This window comes from Myodes glareolus, chromosome 8 (assembly GCF_982192425.1).
Source record: "Myodes glareolus chromosome 8, mMyoGla1.1, whole genome shotgun sequence".
NCBI classification, from domain to species: domain Eukaryota; kingdom Metazoa; phylum Chordata; class Mammalia; order Rodentia; family Cricetidae; genus Myodes; species Myodes glareolus.
Genome location: NC_142033.1, coordinates 74,636,682 through 74,650,172, shown reverse-complemented (window position 1 = coordinate 74,650,172; position 13,491 = coordinate 74,636,682). Strand labels below are relative to the sequence as shown.

The 13,491-nt window shown below is 46.1% G+C and overlaps 1 protein-coding gene across 1 annotated transcript in view; it reads left to right on the top strand.

Moving 5' to 3' along the window:
* Positions 1 to 3,409: 3,409 nt before the first annotated feature.
* Tbc1d10a (TBC1 domain family member 10A) overlaps positions 3,410 to 13,491 on the top strand; it is a 33,570-nt gene continuing 23,488 nt past the window's right edge. Inside the window, exon 1 of the mRNA XM_048449939.3 lies at positions 3,410 to 3,681. Coding sequence (XP_048305896.1) covers positions 3,473 to 3,681 — 209 coding nt within the window. The 5' untranslated portion in view covers positions 3,410 to 3,472. The remainder of the gene's footprint in view (positions 3,682 to 13,491) is intronic.

Genomic DNA, 13,491 nt, shown 5'->3' with positions numbered 1-13,491 from the left:
TTCTGTCACCTCTGCCTATTGTTACTGGGAATTTCCTTGTACCAAGTGCTTAAGAACACTTCACACTAAAATCTCAAAATAATTAAACATTTTTTTTTCCCAGTATTTCACTTTACTAATGAGGAAATGGTCTAAAAGAAGCCAGGCATGGTAGTGCCTACCTGGTCCCAACTACTTGAACTTGGATAGGCAGGGCAATTGCTTGAGCCCTGGAGTTGGAGGCCAGCCTACGGTAACATAGACTCTAGCTCAAAAGAAATAAAAAGCCTTAGACTTAAGTCATCAACTACAGTCTGTCATGTTTCTGAAAGACAGGTATCCTTGCTCTGAGATCTCTGGGTATCTGTGTCACTGTCAACTTGACTGAATTTGGAGTTAGGAGACACCTGTGGTCATGTTTCCAAGAAGGAGGTTTCCAAGAAGGTTGAACTGAAGAGGGAGGAAGACCAATTGTGAACGTGAAGGGCACCATTCCATGGGTTGATGTCCAGTACTAAATAAAACAGAAAAAGAAAAGGGAGCTGGTGGCACGTACCTTGTATCCCAAGGGTTACATGGTGAGACTTAAACAAGTAGAGCTACCTCACCATAATAATGGACTGGACCCTTAAACTTTGTGTGTCCCAAATGAATGAACATCTCTCCCTGGTTGCTTTTGTCGGGCACATTACAGGACAGAATGGTAGCATGTTTTGGAAAGAATCTTAGGACCAGGATTGTTAGGTCAAAGTGGATACTACAGTTATATCTGGTTCCTCCTTCCCTGGAATAGACCCACTCTGCCTCCTGGGAGCAGTGTTCAGCCATTGGAAAGGAGGAATGTCTTCCCAGACAGGGTTTAAGAGCAAAATGGCTTGTGCCTGCTCCCATGTCTGCTGTTGCTCTTTTTGTGGAAAACTGAAAGCAAATGGAATGTAGACTGCAGGTCTCTAAGAATGTCTGGCCATGTGGCATCAAGAAAATGGCTGGTGAGTCACTCTAGGCTAAACCCGTTTCTTGGAGCTTGTTTCAGACCCTGGTAGCTCAGACTGTCTCCCTCCTTAGTTATTAGAGTGTCAAATGACACTGTGGTAGACCATAGAATACAGGATGGATGAGGAACTATTCTAAGAGTTGATGATCTCTAGGGTTGGAAGATGGATGGTGGGGTTAAGTCCATAGAAGTTTAATTGGCCCAATTCTTTAAATACAAGCATATTGTGAGAACAGGTCATGTCTGAGACTGTCAAACTAGTCTGGGACCCTTTGCAACTGACTACTTCATAGAGCCTCAATTTACCTACCTGTAGAGTAGGACATGCATAATAAAATTACTGAAAGATTACAAGAGATGGCATAACCAATTTGGAAAGCAATTTACCAGTTACTCAAAAAGGTTAAACAGGCTGTCGTGATGGTTCAGCAGGTAAAGGCTCATGCTGCCAAGCCTGATGACCTACGTTTGATACCCAGAATCCATCAGGTAGAAGAAGGAAAATGATGACTCATAATTGTCTCTGACTTCTGCACATATGCCATGCATGAGCACATGCATACACTCTACTTATTTATTGGTTTTGGTCTTCCCAAGACAGGATTTCTCCATGTAGCCCTGGCTTTCCTGGAACCCACACTGTAGACCAGACTGGCATCAAACTCAAAGAATTCTGCCTCCTGAGTACTGAGATTATTTTTTTTTAAAGGTTAGCCAGAGTTACCATTAAAACCCAGAAATTCCACTCCTAGGAAATTCTAGGAAAAATGAAATATGTTCCCTGATCAAACAACATTATTCCTAATAGAAAAAGAAAAAAAAGCATCAAATGACTTTCACTCATGAATACTGTATAAATGTGATATGTCCACACATTAAGTATAACTTCAGCCATGAAAAGAATAAATCACTAAGAAGCACTCAAATGTAGATGTAACTTAGAAGCAATAAAAAGAAAGCTTACGGCCAGCCTGTATCACATAGCAAGACAAGACCCTCTCTTAGAAAACTGAATACACAGAATGATTGCTAACCACAGATCATTGTGATGTCTAGGAAGAGCAAATCTGTAGGCACAAAGTAGAGTGGTTGCCAGAGACGGTGAGGAAGACTGAGAGTGACCATTACTGAATAGTAGCTTGTTTGGACAAATAAAATGTTCAAAAATTGGATTGCAGTGTTTGCATAACTCTAAGGATGCTAAAGAACCATGGTATTGTACTATTTATTTGAGTTAGGGCCTTTGTAGCCAAGTTGGCCCAGAAACTCATCATGTTTTAGTTTACTGAGTGCTGAGATTATAGGCATGCATTAATTTATATTTATTTGTGCATGTGTGGATGAGCGGATGGAGTGATGGAATTCAAACCTAGAAACTACACTTTAAACAGATTTGGGGTATGTTAGTCGTATCTCAATAAAATCATTGGGGGAGCCAGGCATGGTGGCCCACACCTGTAATCCCAGCACTTGGGAGACTGGGGAGGGCCCTGGGCTACATAGGGTCTGGAGACCCTATCTCAAAACAATACAAATCAACCTTCACTAAAAAAGGTGTTGGAAAGGAAAAAGATTACAAGGGAAAGTAGAGCTTAGGTCAAGTTTGTTTGTTTTTGTTGTTTCTTTTTCTTTTTTCTACCCCCCCCCTCCCGCCCCCAGACGGGTTCTCTGTCCTGGATGGAACTCACTTTGTAGACCAGGCAAGCCTCGAACTCAGAGAGATCCTCCTGCCTCTGCCTTCTCCCGAGTACTGGGATTAAAGGCATGCGCCACCATGCCCTGCTCGGTATTATTTTTTTTCTTTTCTTTTTTCGAGACAGGGTTTCTCTGTAGCTTTGGAGCCTGTACTGGAACTAGATTTTGTAGATCAGGCTGGCCTCGAACTCACAGAGATCCACCTGCCTCTGCCTCCTGAGTGCTGGGATTAAAGGTGTGTACCACCACCGCCCTGCTCGGTATTATTCTTATGGTGTCTCCCACGAGCTAATTTAAATGCCCCTAAACAGCAAGGTGATGCAGATACCTAAACCCACTAGCATCTGATCATTGTAAATGAACGGTTGAAGCAGCCCCACCCTCGACCCTGTTTCGCGAGGAGTGGGCCCAAGGAGGCAGAGGCGGGCGGGACCTCCGGGGAAGCCCCGGGCCTTCGTCCCGAGAGCCGCAGCAGGTGACACGCCAGCGCGGGCCAACCCGGAAAAGCCAGAAGAGCTCGTCCAGGTGAGTTTGTGTGATTGGCAGCTAGGGAAGGAGGGTCCCTGGTCACGATTGTCCCGCCCCCTCACGTCGGTCCAGTTGGCGCCAGCCTGGAAGAGGGGCGGGGCCCGGGACCCTCGGCACCCATTGGGCGCGTGGTGCGAGCTCCCTGGGGAGCCGCCCCCAGCTTTTCGGCAGCCAATGGGCGCGGTGCGTGGGCGGGGCGTCGGCAGCGTCGGCAGAGGCCGAGCGGCTGAGGCGGCTGAGGTGGCCGCTGGCGCTCTGGTGGCGGGCGCGGCCGGGATGGCGAAAAGCAGCAGAGAGAATGGGCCGCGCGCGCCTGCAGCGGGCGGGAGCCTGTCCGGGACCCGGGAGAGCCTGGCCCAGGGCCCCGATGCTGCCACCACCGACGAGCTCAGCTCGGTCGGCTCCGACTCGGAGGCCAACGGCTTCGCCGACCGCCGCATCGACAAGTTCGGCTTCATCGTGGGTTCGCAGGGCGCCGAGGGCGCGTGAGTAGCGCTGGGGTCTGGGCCGGGCGCGGGACCAGCGCAGGCGTGGGCCTGACCCACCAACGTATCTCTGCTGCCCCATCCCCACGGACCCGCCCCAAGCGGAGTCTACTTCCTACCTACGTCGGACAGACAGGCCACCCCCTTCCTCCGGTCCCCACGCCGGTAACCCCCAGATCGAATAATCTGCTCCCTCCGAGGGACTCACATTGCTCTCGCGACTGGGGGGGATAGCCACCAACACCACTAGACTCATACTAGGTCACTCTGGTCCTTAGGCTGATTGACTTTGCCACCCCATGACATGCGCACAGATGGCTGTCCCATACTTTCCCCATAGCTGTTCTCCACCTCTCCCTTACCCCACAGAATCCTTGTCTCACCCCCTCAGGATCCCCACCCCAGGAAATCTTAGGTCGACTTCAGGACTCCCGACAGGCCCCACCCCAGGTCACACTAACCCTTATATCACGATACATAGACACGTTGACACTGGCCAGCACCCTTTCAGACAGACCCGTCTTATCACCGAGTTTCTTTCCATCATGAAAAGGTCAAAGAGTGTCTGTTTCTCTCTCACACACCCAGACCTTCTGCCAAAAAGCATCTTTGTCCATTGTCATAGGCAACAGGTGAACAGACACTCCCCCTTCCTAGTAGTTTTAGGGTGACAGCCCCTCAGCGCCTAGCTAGGCCTCCCTGTCAGCGTCATCACCACAGGAGCCAGCCAGCAGACTCCCAGGCTGCTATATGCATGCATACTTCTTTCCCAACTCCAGATCTAGGACAGGAGTAGGAGGGAGACAGCAGGATCTCCACTCATGGGGCACCCCACCCTTGAGCACCCAGGCATCCCACTGATCATTGGGAAAAGGTGAGACAGTGGAGTAGCACTTTCGCTCCAAGATGAACATGCTGGACTATACAGACGTCTGCCCCACAGAACCCCTCTCAGACTTAAGAGTCTAATGTGGTGGGCCCCTCAGGAAGATGGCCTCTAGGTCCCACTTACATTCCAGTTGGCCTGTAGTATGAGACTAGTGCCATATAGAGAGCTGACAAGCCTCCTCCCATAGTGAGTGTGCTTCCCAGTTTCTAGAGACCGTCACCAGGAGAGCCTTACTCCAGAATCTAGCCTGCCCCTCCTCTGACTAGGTGTGACTGCCCAAGGTGTCACCAGCTATTCCTGGGACCTACAGAAGTACTTGACTATCTTAAGAAACCCATTCTGTAAAGTTGTCCCATATAAATGTCAGTTCTGTATTATCACAACTCCCCTCCCCTCCCCTCCCCTCCAAGAGTCTTATTCCCCAGGCCTCCTCCTCCTTAGGAGGAAAATCTTACAAATGCAGGCTTCTGCCCTAGAAGGAGTTTCCTCCCACCCACTGGATCTGTCTCCACCACCCCCTCCAGACTTGCTTACATTAGGCTAAGCCTCGTCCAGTCCAAAACTAGGAGAACCCCTGATTCTCACCCTTCACCCTGGCTCCGTCCTGGTTTCCTTGCTGTGAGCATCATGTAGAGGATATTTAGGGTTTCAGTTGGGGCACAGGGATCAGGTGCCTGGGGTGGTGAGGCCTTGGAGTAGGAAGGGATTCAGTTTTATATGTGGGGTCTTGGAAGTAACAGCTTAGATTTGCTGATAAATTGTAAAGCATGAGAATTTTTCCGTGTTTATTGGGCATTTAACCAGATTTCAGGGTACAGGGCAATGTATAAAGTGAAGAAGGGCCAGACTTAGGAGTCATACTTGTTGGCTGTGTGACCTTGGGTAGATCTTGAATCCCTAACCTGTTTACTAAAGGGTAAAATTAATCCAGTGCTACTGAGAAAAGTGAGAATCTAATACATGAAATCACTCAGCACCCTGCCTGGCACAAGTAATAGCCCAAAAAGTAGTTTCCTTTCTCCTTCTATGGGTCTGAGAAATGAAGAGAAAAATGAGGGCGTACCTCTGGTATTTGTGGGAAGAGTCGTCCAACAGGAGCACCTCCCTTTGGCTCTCATCCCCAACCAGGCAGTCAGATGTCTATCTTCTCCACCCTCCGACTACAAACCTGGGATGTGATTCTGTCCCTCCATGTCTCCAGTGTCTGGGAGGCCAAGGCTGAATGAAAGCCCCATCTACTTCTGTCTCCCTGCCTTATTCTCTTCAGCTTGTCAGTTAGCAAGATCTCTGGTATCAGAAAACTTGGATCTTCCTTGTTTAGTTTATACTGTGGTTCTAAAAAAGCCAAAAAGTAAGTCCCTGCCCAAGGCCATAGAGGGGAAGTTGTGGGAAGTTTCAGGGTGACCGCCCTGAACCTAGTCTCGTGGTTTAGGGCTAGGAGTCCATGTGCCATCCCAGAGAAGTGAAACATTAGCACAAATATCCTGCAGTGGAGATGATGGGGACTCTGTCGAGATTAAAGATCCATTTCAGACACCCTGGGTCAAAGGTTGTCTCAATATAGGTCAGTTTTGGTAGTTGCCAAGGACTGTGGGATTGGGAAAGAACTCAGAGGCTTCCTCATTCTGAAGTTTGTTGCATTTTGGCCTAAAGGATATAATAAAATTGTAGGTTAAGCTGGAATAGATCTTAAGAGATTATCCAGTATAGCCTGTGTCCAGAAGATAAAACAGATGCTAGAGAAGCAAAAACTTGCTTAAGTCCACTTAGCATATTACAGCAGAACTAGAATTTGGATCCAGGATGTTAGAATCCAAGGTCAGGATCAGCTTCACCATCCATAACCGAGGCCCTTCACCCCCAGCAGGAAATCGGTTGGCAGACAAGTAGGTAAAACTGAAGATAGCTAACAGGAATCTGCCTGCCATCACCTTTTCTTGCTTCCTCCACACTTCTTACACCTTTGACAGTGTAGGAGGCTAACAGGAATGACCAAAAAGGAAAAGAGTGTGATGTCATTAGTCTAATTGGTTTAGGACTGGACCAACCAGCCTTGTTCACCTCTTTCTCTCCTCAGGTCTGCCGTGGAATAAATGCTCAATATTTATTAATTGAATGCTTTACTGATAGATGTACCAAGTCAGAAAACTAAAAGTGAACTTAGAGGTAGCCACTGCCTTACAGATAAATGTGAAACAAGTATTAGCCCTGCTTTTTCCGTCTGTTAGGAGAGAAACTGGGGCCTGAACCAGAGTTTCCTATGCTGTTCCACTTTTCCGTCTTGTCATTCAGCCTGCTCTGGAGGGAACCGTTAGTGGGACTGAATTGTTCCCTGTCTTCTCTTGAACAGTAGCCAAAGGGAAGAAAGCAACTAGCCCATGAATGATCCTGTGGGTGGCACAACCACAGACAGAGGCCCTGGCTGCATTAGTTCTGGGTTAGCCCAAGACTTAGCTGGGCAGTAAAACCCCAGGAAGACCAGGTGTTCTGAGCAGGGAAGGATGAGAAGGGAGGAGTGACATTATTCTTCCATCTCTTGAGGGGGAAGAGCGACCTGATAGTCCTTCTGCAGCTGAAAGTTGGTCAGGAGGGGGAAAGGGTGTAAATTAAATCCCTGGTAGCTGGAGAGGTAAATCCCTAACCTTCGACTCCTTTTTCCAAGTGATTGTCAGCACTAGTCTGAGGCTGGAGCTTCCCACCGTGCCTCCCTCTGCTCAGTATGTAGGCCAGATGAGTCAGGAGTTACACTCTTTGGGATCCTGTGGGCATAGACTTCCTGTTAGGGGAGCAAGTGATTTGAGCTGAGCTCAGGGAGAAACATCTGGAACAGCAGTGTTTTCTTTAATCCCTTGGTTCCCTCTACTTCTAGCCAATTATATCAGCCTAATGACTTTGGAAGTCATAGAACTGGATTAATTGGCATCCTTACAGATTGGTCTATGCCAGTTTTTGTTGAGGTGGGGCCAGGGCCCTCCTGGCAAGCCAGAGCCTGCCTCTTTGCTGTACTGTCTCCACTGCCTTTTTTAGTGTGTAAGCTCGGACTCTCCACTTCTCTTGAGCTAGTACAGGTCCCAGGAGAGCATGGAGCTGGCAGTGAGTGGTCCCTGGGTCGTCCATTTGAAAGAATAAGACTGTACATGTGTGGCCCAGCTCTTTGACTCCTGACTATGAGCCCTCCCATTTGTTTCTCATTTCCTTTTCTCAGCCTCTAAGGAAAATCCCGTTTAATGGTCTTGTTCTAGAGCCTCAGACAAGATCTGACTTGGTAAAGGCTAAAGGAGGAGGCAGCTCATCAGCTGCCGTCCTGGGAAGGTGCCTGTGTGTCCACTCACTAGAAACCCTAAGCTGTGGGAAAGAGATAAGCAGTGGAGCCTGCTTGATGTTTTGTCTTCCCAGCATCTGGCCTGAAACAGAACCTGGGAGTAGGGGACAACAATACCTGACTGAGGCTCAGTCACTCAATCTGTTTACATCAGGATGGGGGGAAGAAGGTAGTCCTGGGCCCTCTCCTAATACAATCTCTGAAGTCTGGCTGTCTGTGTGACCTTTAATTTGCCGCCTCATTTCTGAATGTCAGTGTCTCACCCATGAAAAGATTATGCTAGTGCTGACTTTTGGGGATTGCTGTGAGGTTTAAATGAACTGCTGTGTGAAAAGAGCCTGGGACAGAGTAGGTGCTCAGTAATATTCTTTCCCCTTTTAAAGGTGAGTAGTTCCCACCTCTCAGGTCATAGTGAGGCCCTGCTCTGTGGGCAAGAGAAAGTCCTAATCAGGTGAACCTTACTTACCTTGAAGAGGTGGTAGTGCCCATTCTGAACACAAGCACCTGAAGACCTCAGAAAAGAGTGCCCCAAATTCATCACATGACAAATCCTGAAGCAGCTGGACCAGTTTTCTTCCTCCGGGTGGGTTCTTTGTGGGAATCCTAGAAGGGAGAAAATTGGCCTGGCTGCCCCACTGGCAAACCAGAACTCCTGCTTAAAAGCTACCTTAGCCAGGACTTTAGGGCAACTGCCAGCTTGGGTTTCTCTGTTTCATCTTCCTTTCTCCACTTCTCCTGCCCGACACTACCCTACTCTGGCACAGATTAGCCTTTTACTTCTGCTTAGGTAGTGAGGTAGTCAGCCCATGCAGCAGCCTGGGAAGCCAGCTAAAGGCTTCATTTTGATAGCTTAGCCACTGTAGCAGTGAGCTTATTTCCCAGACACTCTTGAATACTTGTTCTGCCAGATGCTGTGATTGGATAAAGAACTGAACAAGACATCTCTGTCTTGTTGCCCTCAAGGAATTTAGACTGGTTGAAAGACAGAACCACAAACAAATCTTTGCAATGTTGAGTGATAAAGGCTGTAATTGAGGTGTGCAGCTGCTCTTAGTGTCTACAGGAGGAAGCAGCAGCTTTGCCTACAGGAGCCTATGAAGTGCCATTTGATCCCAGCACTCAGAAGGGACAAGCAGGGTCTTTTCATTGGATGGGAAGGACTTATGTGCAACATTCCACCCAAAAGCCAGCTCTTTGAGAAGTATATAATGTGCTAAGAGCAGTGGTGACAGGCAAGATAGAAGCAGGGTTAGGCTGTAAAAGAGGTTAGACAGACAGTTAAGTTAGCCTTGAATGCCAGCCTGAGTCCTCCTGTGTTTCAGAGAGGGTTGTTGAAGATGACGGAAAGAGGAGCTGGATCACAGGTGATGAAATTGTCATGAGAATCTAAGATAGGCCAAAGGATCTATGATGGCACTTAGAAGACATCTGTAGCCAGAAGGAGGAAGAGACTGGCAAGTCATTAAAGCTTGGACTGTGGCTAACCCTGAGAGTTACAGAGGTGGAAAGGCCTCTTACACAGCCTATTCTGGAGCCTTTGCAGTGGGCTGTTGCTGATTTGCCTTTGTTATATCCCCAAGGTGCATAGCTTGGCTGGAATGCCCAGGGCACATCAAGGGGCTCTTTGTCTCTCTCTAGCAGGACAGAGAGTTGGCTGACCTGGCTGGAGGAGGCGGGAGGGTGAGTAACATTGAGCTTTATAGTTGCTGCCTGGTAAACAAATTGGATGGTATGAAAAGCTACAAGGAGAGCCAAACTTCTCTCCAAGGAGCTAGGAATGAGACTGAGGACAGAGAAATCCTTACCTTAAGGTAGCATGGCAGCTGGAACAGGGGAATTGGGGCTTTCGACCTAGTGTAAACTGATCAAGGGGAGGAAAATGACAGCCAAGGGTCAGTCTGGTTTCATGGAGTATCTTGATTTTCTTCCAGCTGGTACCTTAGCTGGGACAGGTGAATTCAGTGTCTATGAGAGGCAGTCTTAGAGATCAGAGATTCTGTCTGGAAGCATAAGGCTATGGAATGGGGAAAGTACTCTTAACTAAGCACAGGTGTATGAGGGTGTTGGTGCCAACTTTCCAATTGATTTCTATGGTTTATGGCTTAAGCATGTTTCCTCATTCAATCACAGGCTAGTTCCCTGCTTTTTATCCAGCATTTACGGTATGTATAGCCCTGTGTCAGCTTCCAGATAGAAACCAGTCTTACTTTCAAATGACTTATAGCCTAACAGGGAAGTCATACATTAGACAAGTGGTTACAGGTGCAGCTATGCAAAGGCTTGTGAGGCTCAAATAAAATAACTGGGTTAGGAACACAGTGCAAACAAAGGTTTCTGAGCAGGGCTCAAAAGACCCAAGTCCTGGTCCTCCCTGAGTTACTAAGTAGCTGTGTGACCTTGAGAAGGCTGCTTGGTCTTTCTCTTTTTTTTTTTTTAATTGATTTTTATTGAGTTCTACATTTTTCTCTGCTCCCCTCCCTGCCTCCCCCCCCCCCCCACTTAAACCCTCTCCCAAGGTCCATGCCCAGGTAGATTAAATCCATGTATGTCTCTCTTAGTGTCCACATTGTTGTCCAGGTTCTCTGGAATTGTGGTTTGTAGGCTGGTTTTCTTTGCTTTATGTTTAAAAACCACTTATGAATGAGTACATATGATAATTGTCTTTCTGGGTCTGGGTTACCTCACTCAAAATGATGTTTTCTAGCTCCATCCATTTGCCTGCAAATTTCAAGATGTCATTTTTTCTGCTGTGTAGTACTCCATTGTGTAAATGTATCACATTTTTCTTATCTATTCTTCAGTCGAGGGGCATTTGGGTTGTTTCCGTGTTCTTGCTATGACAAACAATGTTGCTATGAGCATAGTTGAGCACATATCCTTGTGGCACAGTTGAGCATCCTTTGGATATATACCCAAAAGTGGCATTGCTGGGTCTTAAGGAAGGTTGTTTCCTAATTTTCTGAAACATCGCCACACTGATATCCAAAGGGACTGTACCAGCTTGTACTCCCACCAGCAATGCAGGAGTGTTCCCTTTTCCCCACAACCTCTCCAGCATAAGTTATCAGTGTTTTTGATATTGGCCATTCTTACAGGTATAAGATGGAATCTCAGAATTGTTTTGATTTGCATTTCTCTGATGACTGAGGATATTGAGCATTTCCTTAAATATCTTTCAGTCATTTTAGATTCCTCTGTTGAGAGTTCTCTGTTAGGTCCATTCTTTATTGGATTATTTGTTCTTTTGTTGACCAGTTTCTTGAGTTCTTCGTAGATTTTGGAGATCAGACTTCTGTCTAATGTGGGGTTGGTGAAGGTCTTTTCCCATTCTATAGGCTGTCGTTTTGTCTTGTTGACCGTGTCCTTTGCTTTACAGAAGCTTTTCAGTTTCAGGAGGTCCCATTTATTAATTGTTTCTCTCAGTGTCTGTGCTCCTGGAGTTATTTATTTATTTATTATGTATACAGTATTCTATCTGTATGCCTGCAGGCCAGAAGAGGGCACCAGACCCCATTACAGATGGTTTTGAGCCACCATGTGGTTGCTGGGAATTGAACGCAGGACCTTTGGAAGAGCAGGCAATGCTCTTAACCTTTGAGCCATCTCTCCAGCCCCTCCTGGGGTTATATTTAGGAAGTGGTCTCCTGTGCCAATGTGTTCAAGTGTACTTTGCACTTTCTCTTCTATGAGATTTTTAGTGTGGTTGGCTTTATGTTGAGGTCTTTGATCCATTTGGACTTGAGTTTTGTGCATGGTGATAGATATGGATCTATTTTCATTCTTCTACATGTTAATATCCAGTTTGCCAGCACCATTTGTTAAATATGCTTTCATTTTTTCATTTGATATTTTTTGCTTTTTTGTCAAAAATCAGTTGTTCGAAAGTGTGTGGATTAATATCCGGGTCTTCAATTTAGTTCCATTGGTCCTCCTGCCTGCTTTTATGCCAACACTAGGCTGTTTTCAGTACTGTAGCTCTGTAGTAGAGTTTGAAGTCAGGGATTGTGATGCCTCCAGAAATTCTTTCATTGTACAAGATTGTTTTGCCTATCCTGGGTTTTTTGCTTTTCCATATGAAGTTGATACCATTCTTTCAAGGTCTGTGAAGAATTTGCTGGAATATTGCTGGGTATTGCATTGAATCTGTAGATTGCTTTTGTTAAGATTGCCATTTTTACTTTGTTAATTCTACCTACCCAAGAGCATGGGAGATTTTTCTACTTTCTGGTGTCTTCTTCAATTTCTTTCTTCAAAGATTTAAAGTTCTTGTCATACAAGTTTTCCACTTGTTTGGTTAGAGTTACTCTGAAATATTTTATGCTATTTGTGGCTGTTGTGAAGGGTGATGTTTCTCTGGTTTCTTTCTCAGCCCATTTATCATCTGTGTACAGGAGGGCTACTGATTTTTTTGAGTTAATCTTATATCCTGCTACATTACTGAAAGTGTTTATGAGTTGTAGAAGTTCCTTGGTAGAATTTTTGGGGTCGCTTATGTAAACTATCATATCATCAGCTGCTTGGTCTTTCTAAACCTCAGTTTCCCCGCAGAGAAAATAGAGCTCATCTATCGCAAACATTCTGAGAAATGGCCTTGGAAAAATGCTTTGGTAGGTAGCCTCAACACCAGGGGTCATTGTGGCACATTCCACAGAAGCCAGCACTTCCAACTTACTTTATTTCTCTTGGATGAGCTTTGTGCACTGAACCAATGGTCCTCATTTATGTGGAGATGTGTTCAGATGGAAGGAAGCTTTATCTCTTTTTAAAATCAGATTTATCTCTTTTTTTTTAAAAATTTATTTATTGATTATACACAACATGTTTTCCTGCACACCAGAAGAGGATGTCAGATCTCATTACAGATGGTTGTGAGTTACCATGTGGTTGCCGGGAATTGAACTCAGGACCTCTGGAAAAGCAGTCAGTGCTCTTAACCTCTGAGCCATCTCTCCAGCCCAATCTTTTTTAATTTTAAAAAGAGCTTTTAGTTTTTGAGGTTATAATATAATTACATTATTTCTCTTTTCCTTTCTTTCCTCCAAACCCTCACACACATCCCACTCTTTGCTCAAATTTATGGCCCCTTTTTTGTTTTGTTTTTCAAGCAGAGTTTCTCTTTATAATATCATTGGCTATCCTGGAACTCACTCTGTAGACCAAGCTGACCTCGAACTCAGAGATCCGTCTGCTTCTGCCTCCTGAGTACTGGGATTAAAGGCAGGCACCACCATTCATTGCTCAGCTCAAGACAGGGTGTTTGTGTGTATCTTTGGAGCCTGTCCTAGAACTCAGTCTATAGACCAGGCTGGCTTTGAACTCACAGAGATCCTCCTACCTCTGTCTCCCAAATGCTGGGATTAAAGGTGTGCACCACCACTTCCTGGCTATGGCCTCTTCATTAGTTGTCCCTCATGTGCAGTTGTGTGTGTACTTATTCCTAACTATATAAATACAGCCTACACAGTCAGTATAATATTACTTGTATACATATGTTTTCAGGACTGATCATTTGGTATTGGATAACCAATAGATGAGCTCTTGCCAGGGGAAGACTGTTTCTCCCAGTCTTCAACACTCTTCCTTAATTGTCTGTGGTTCT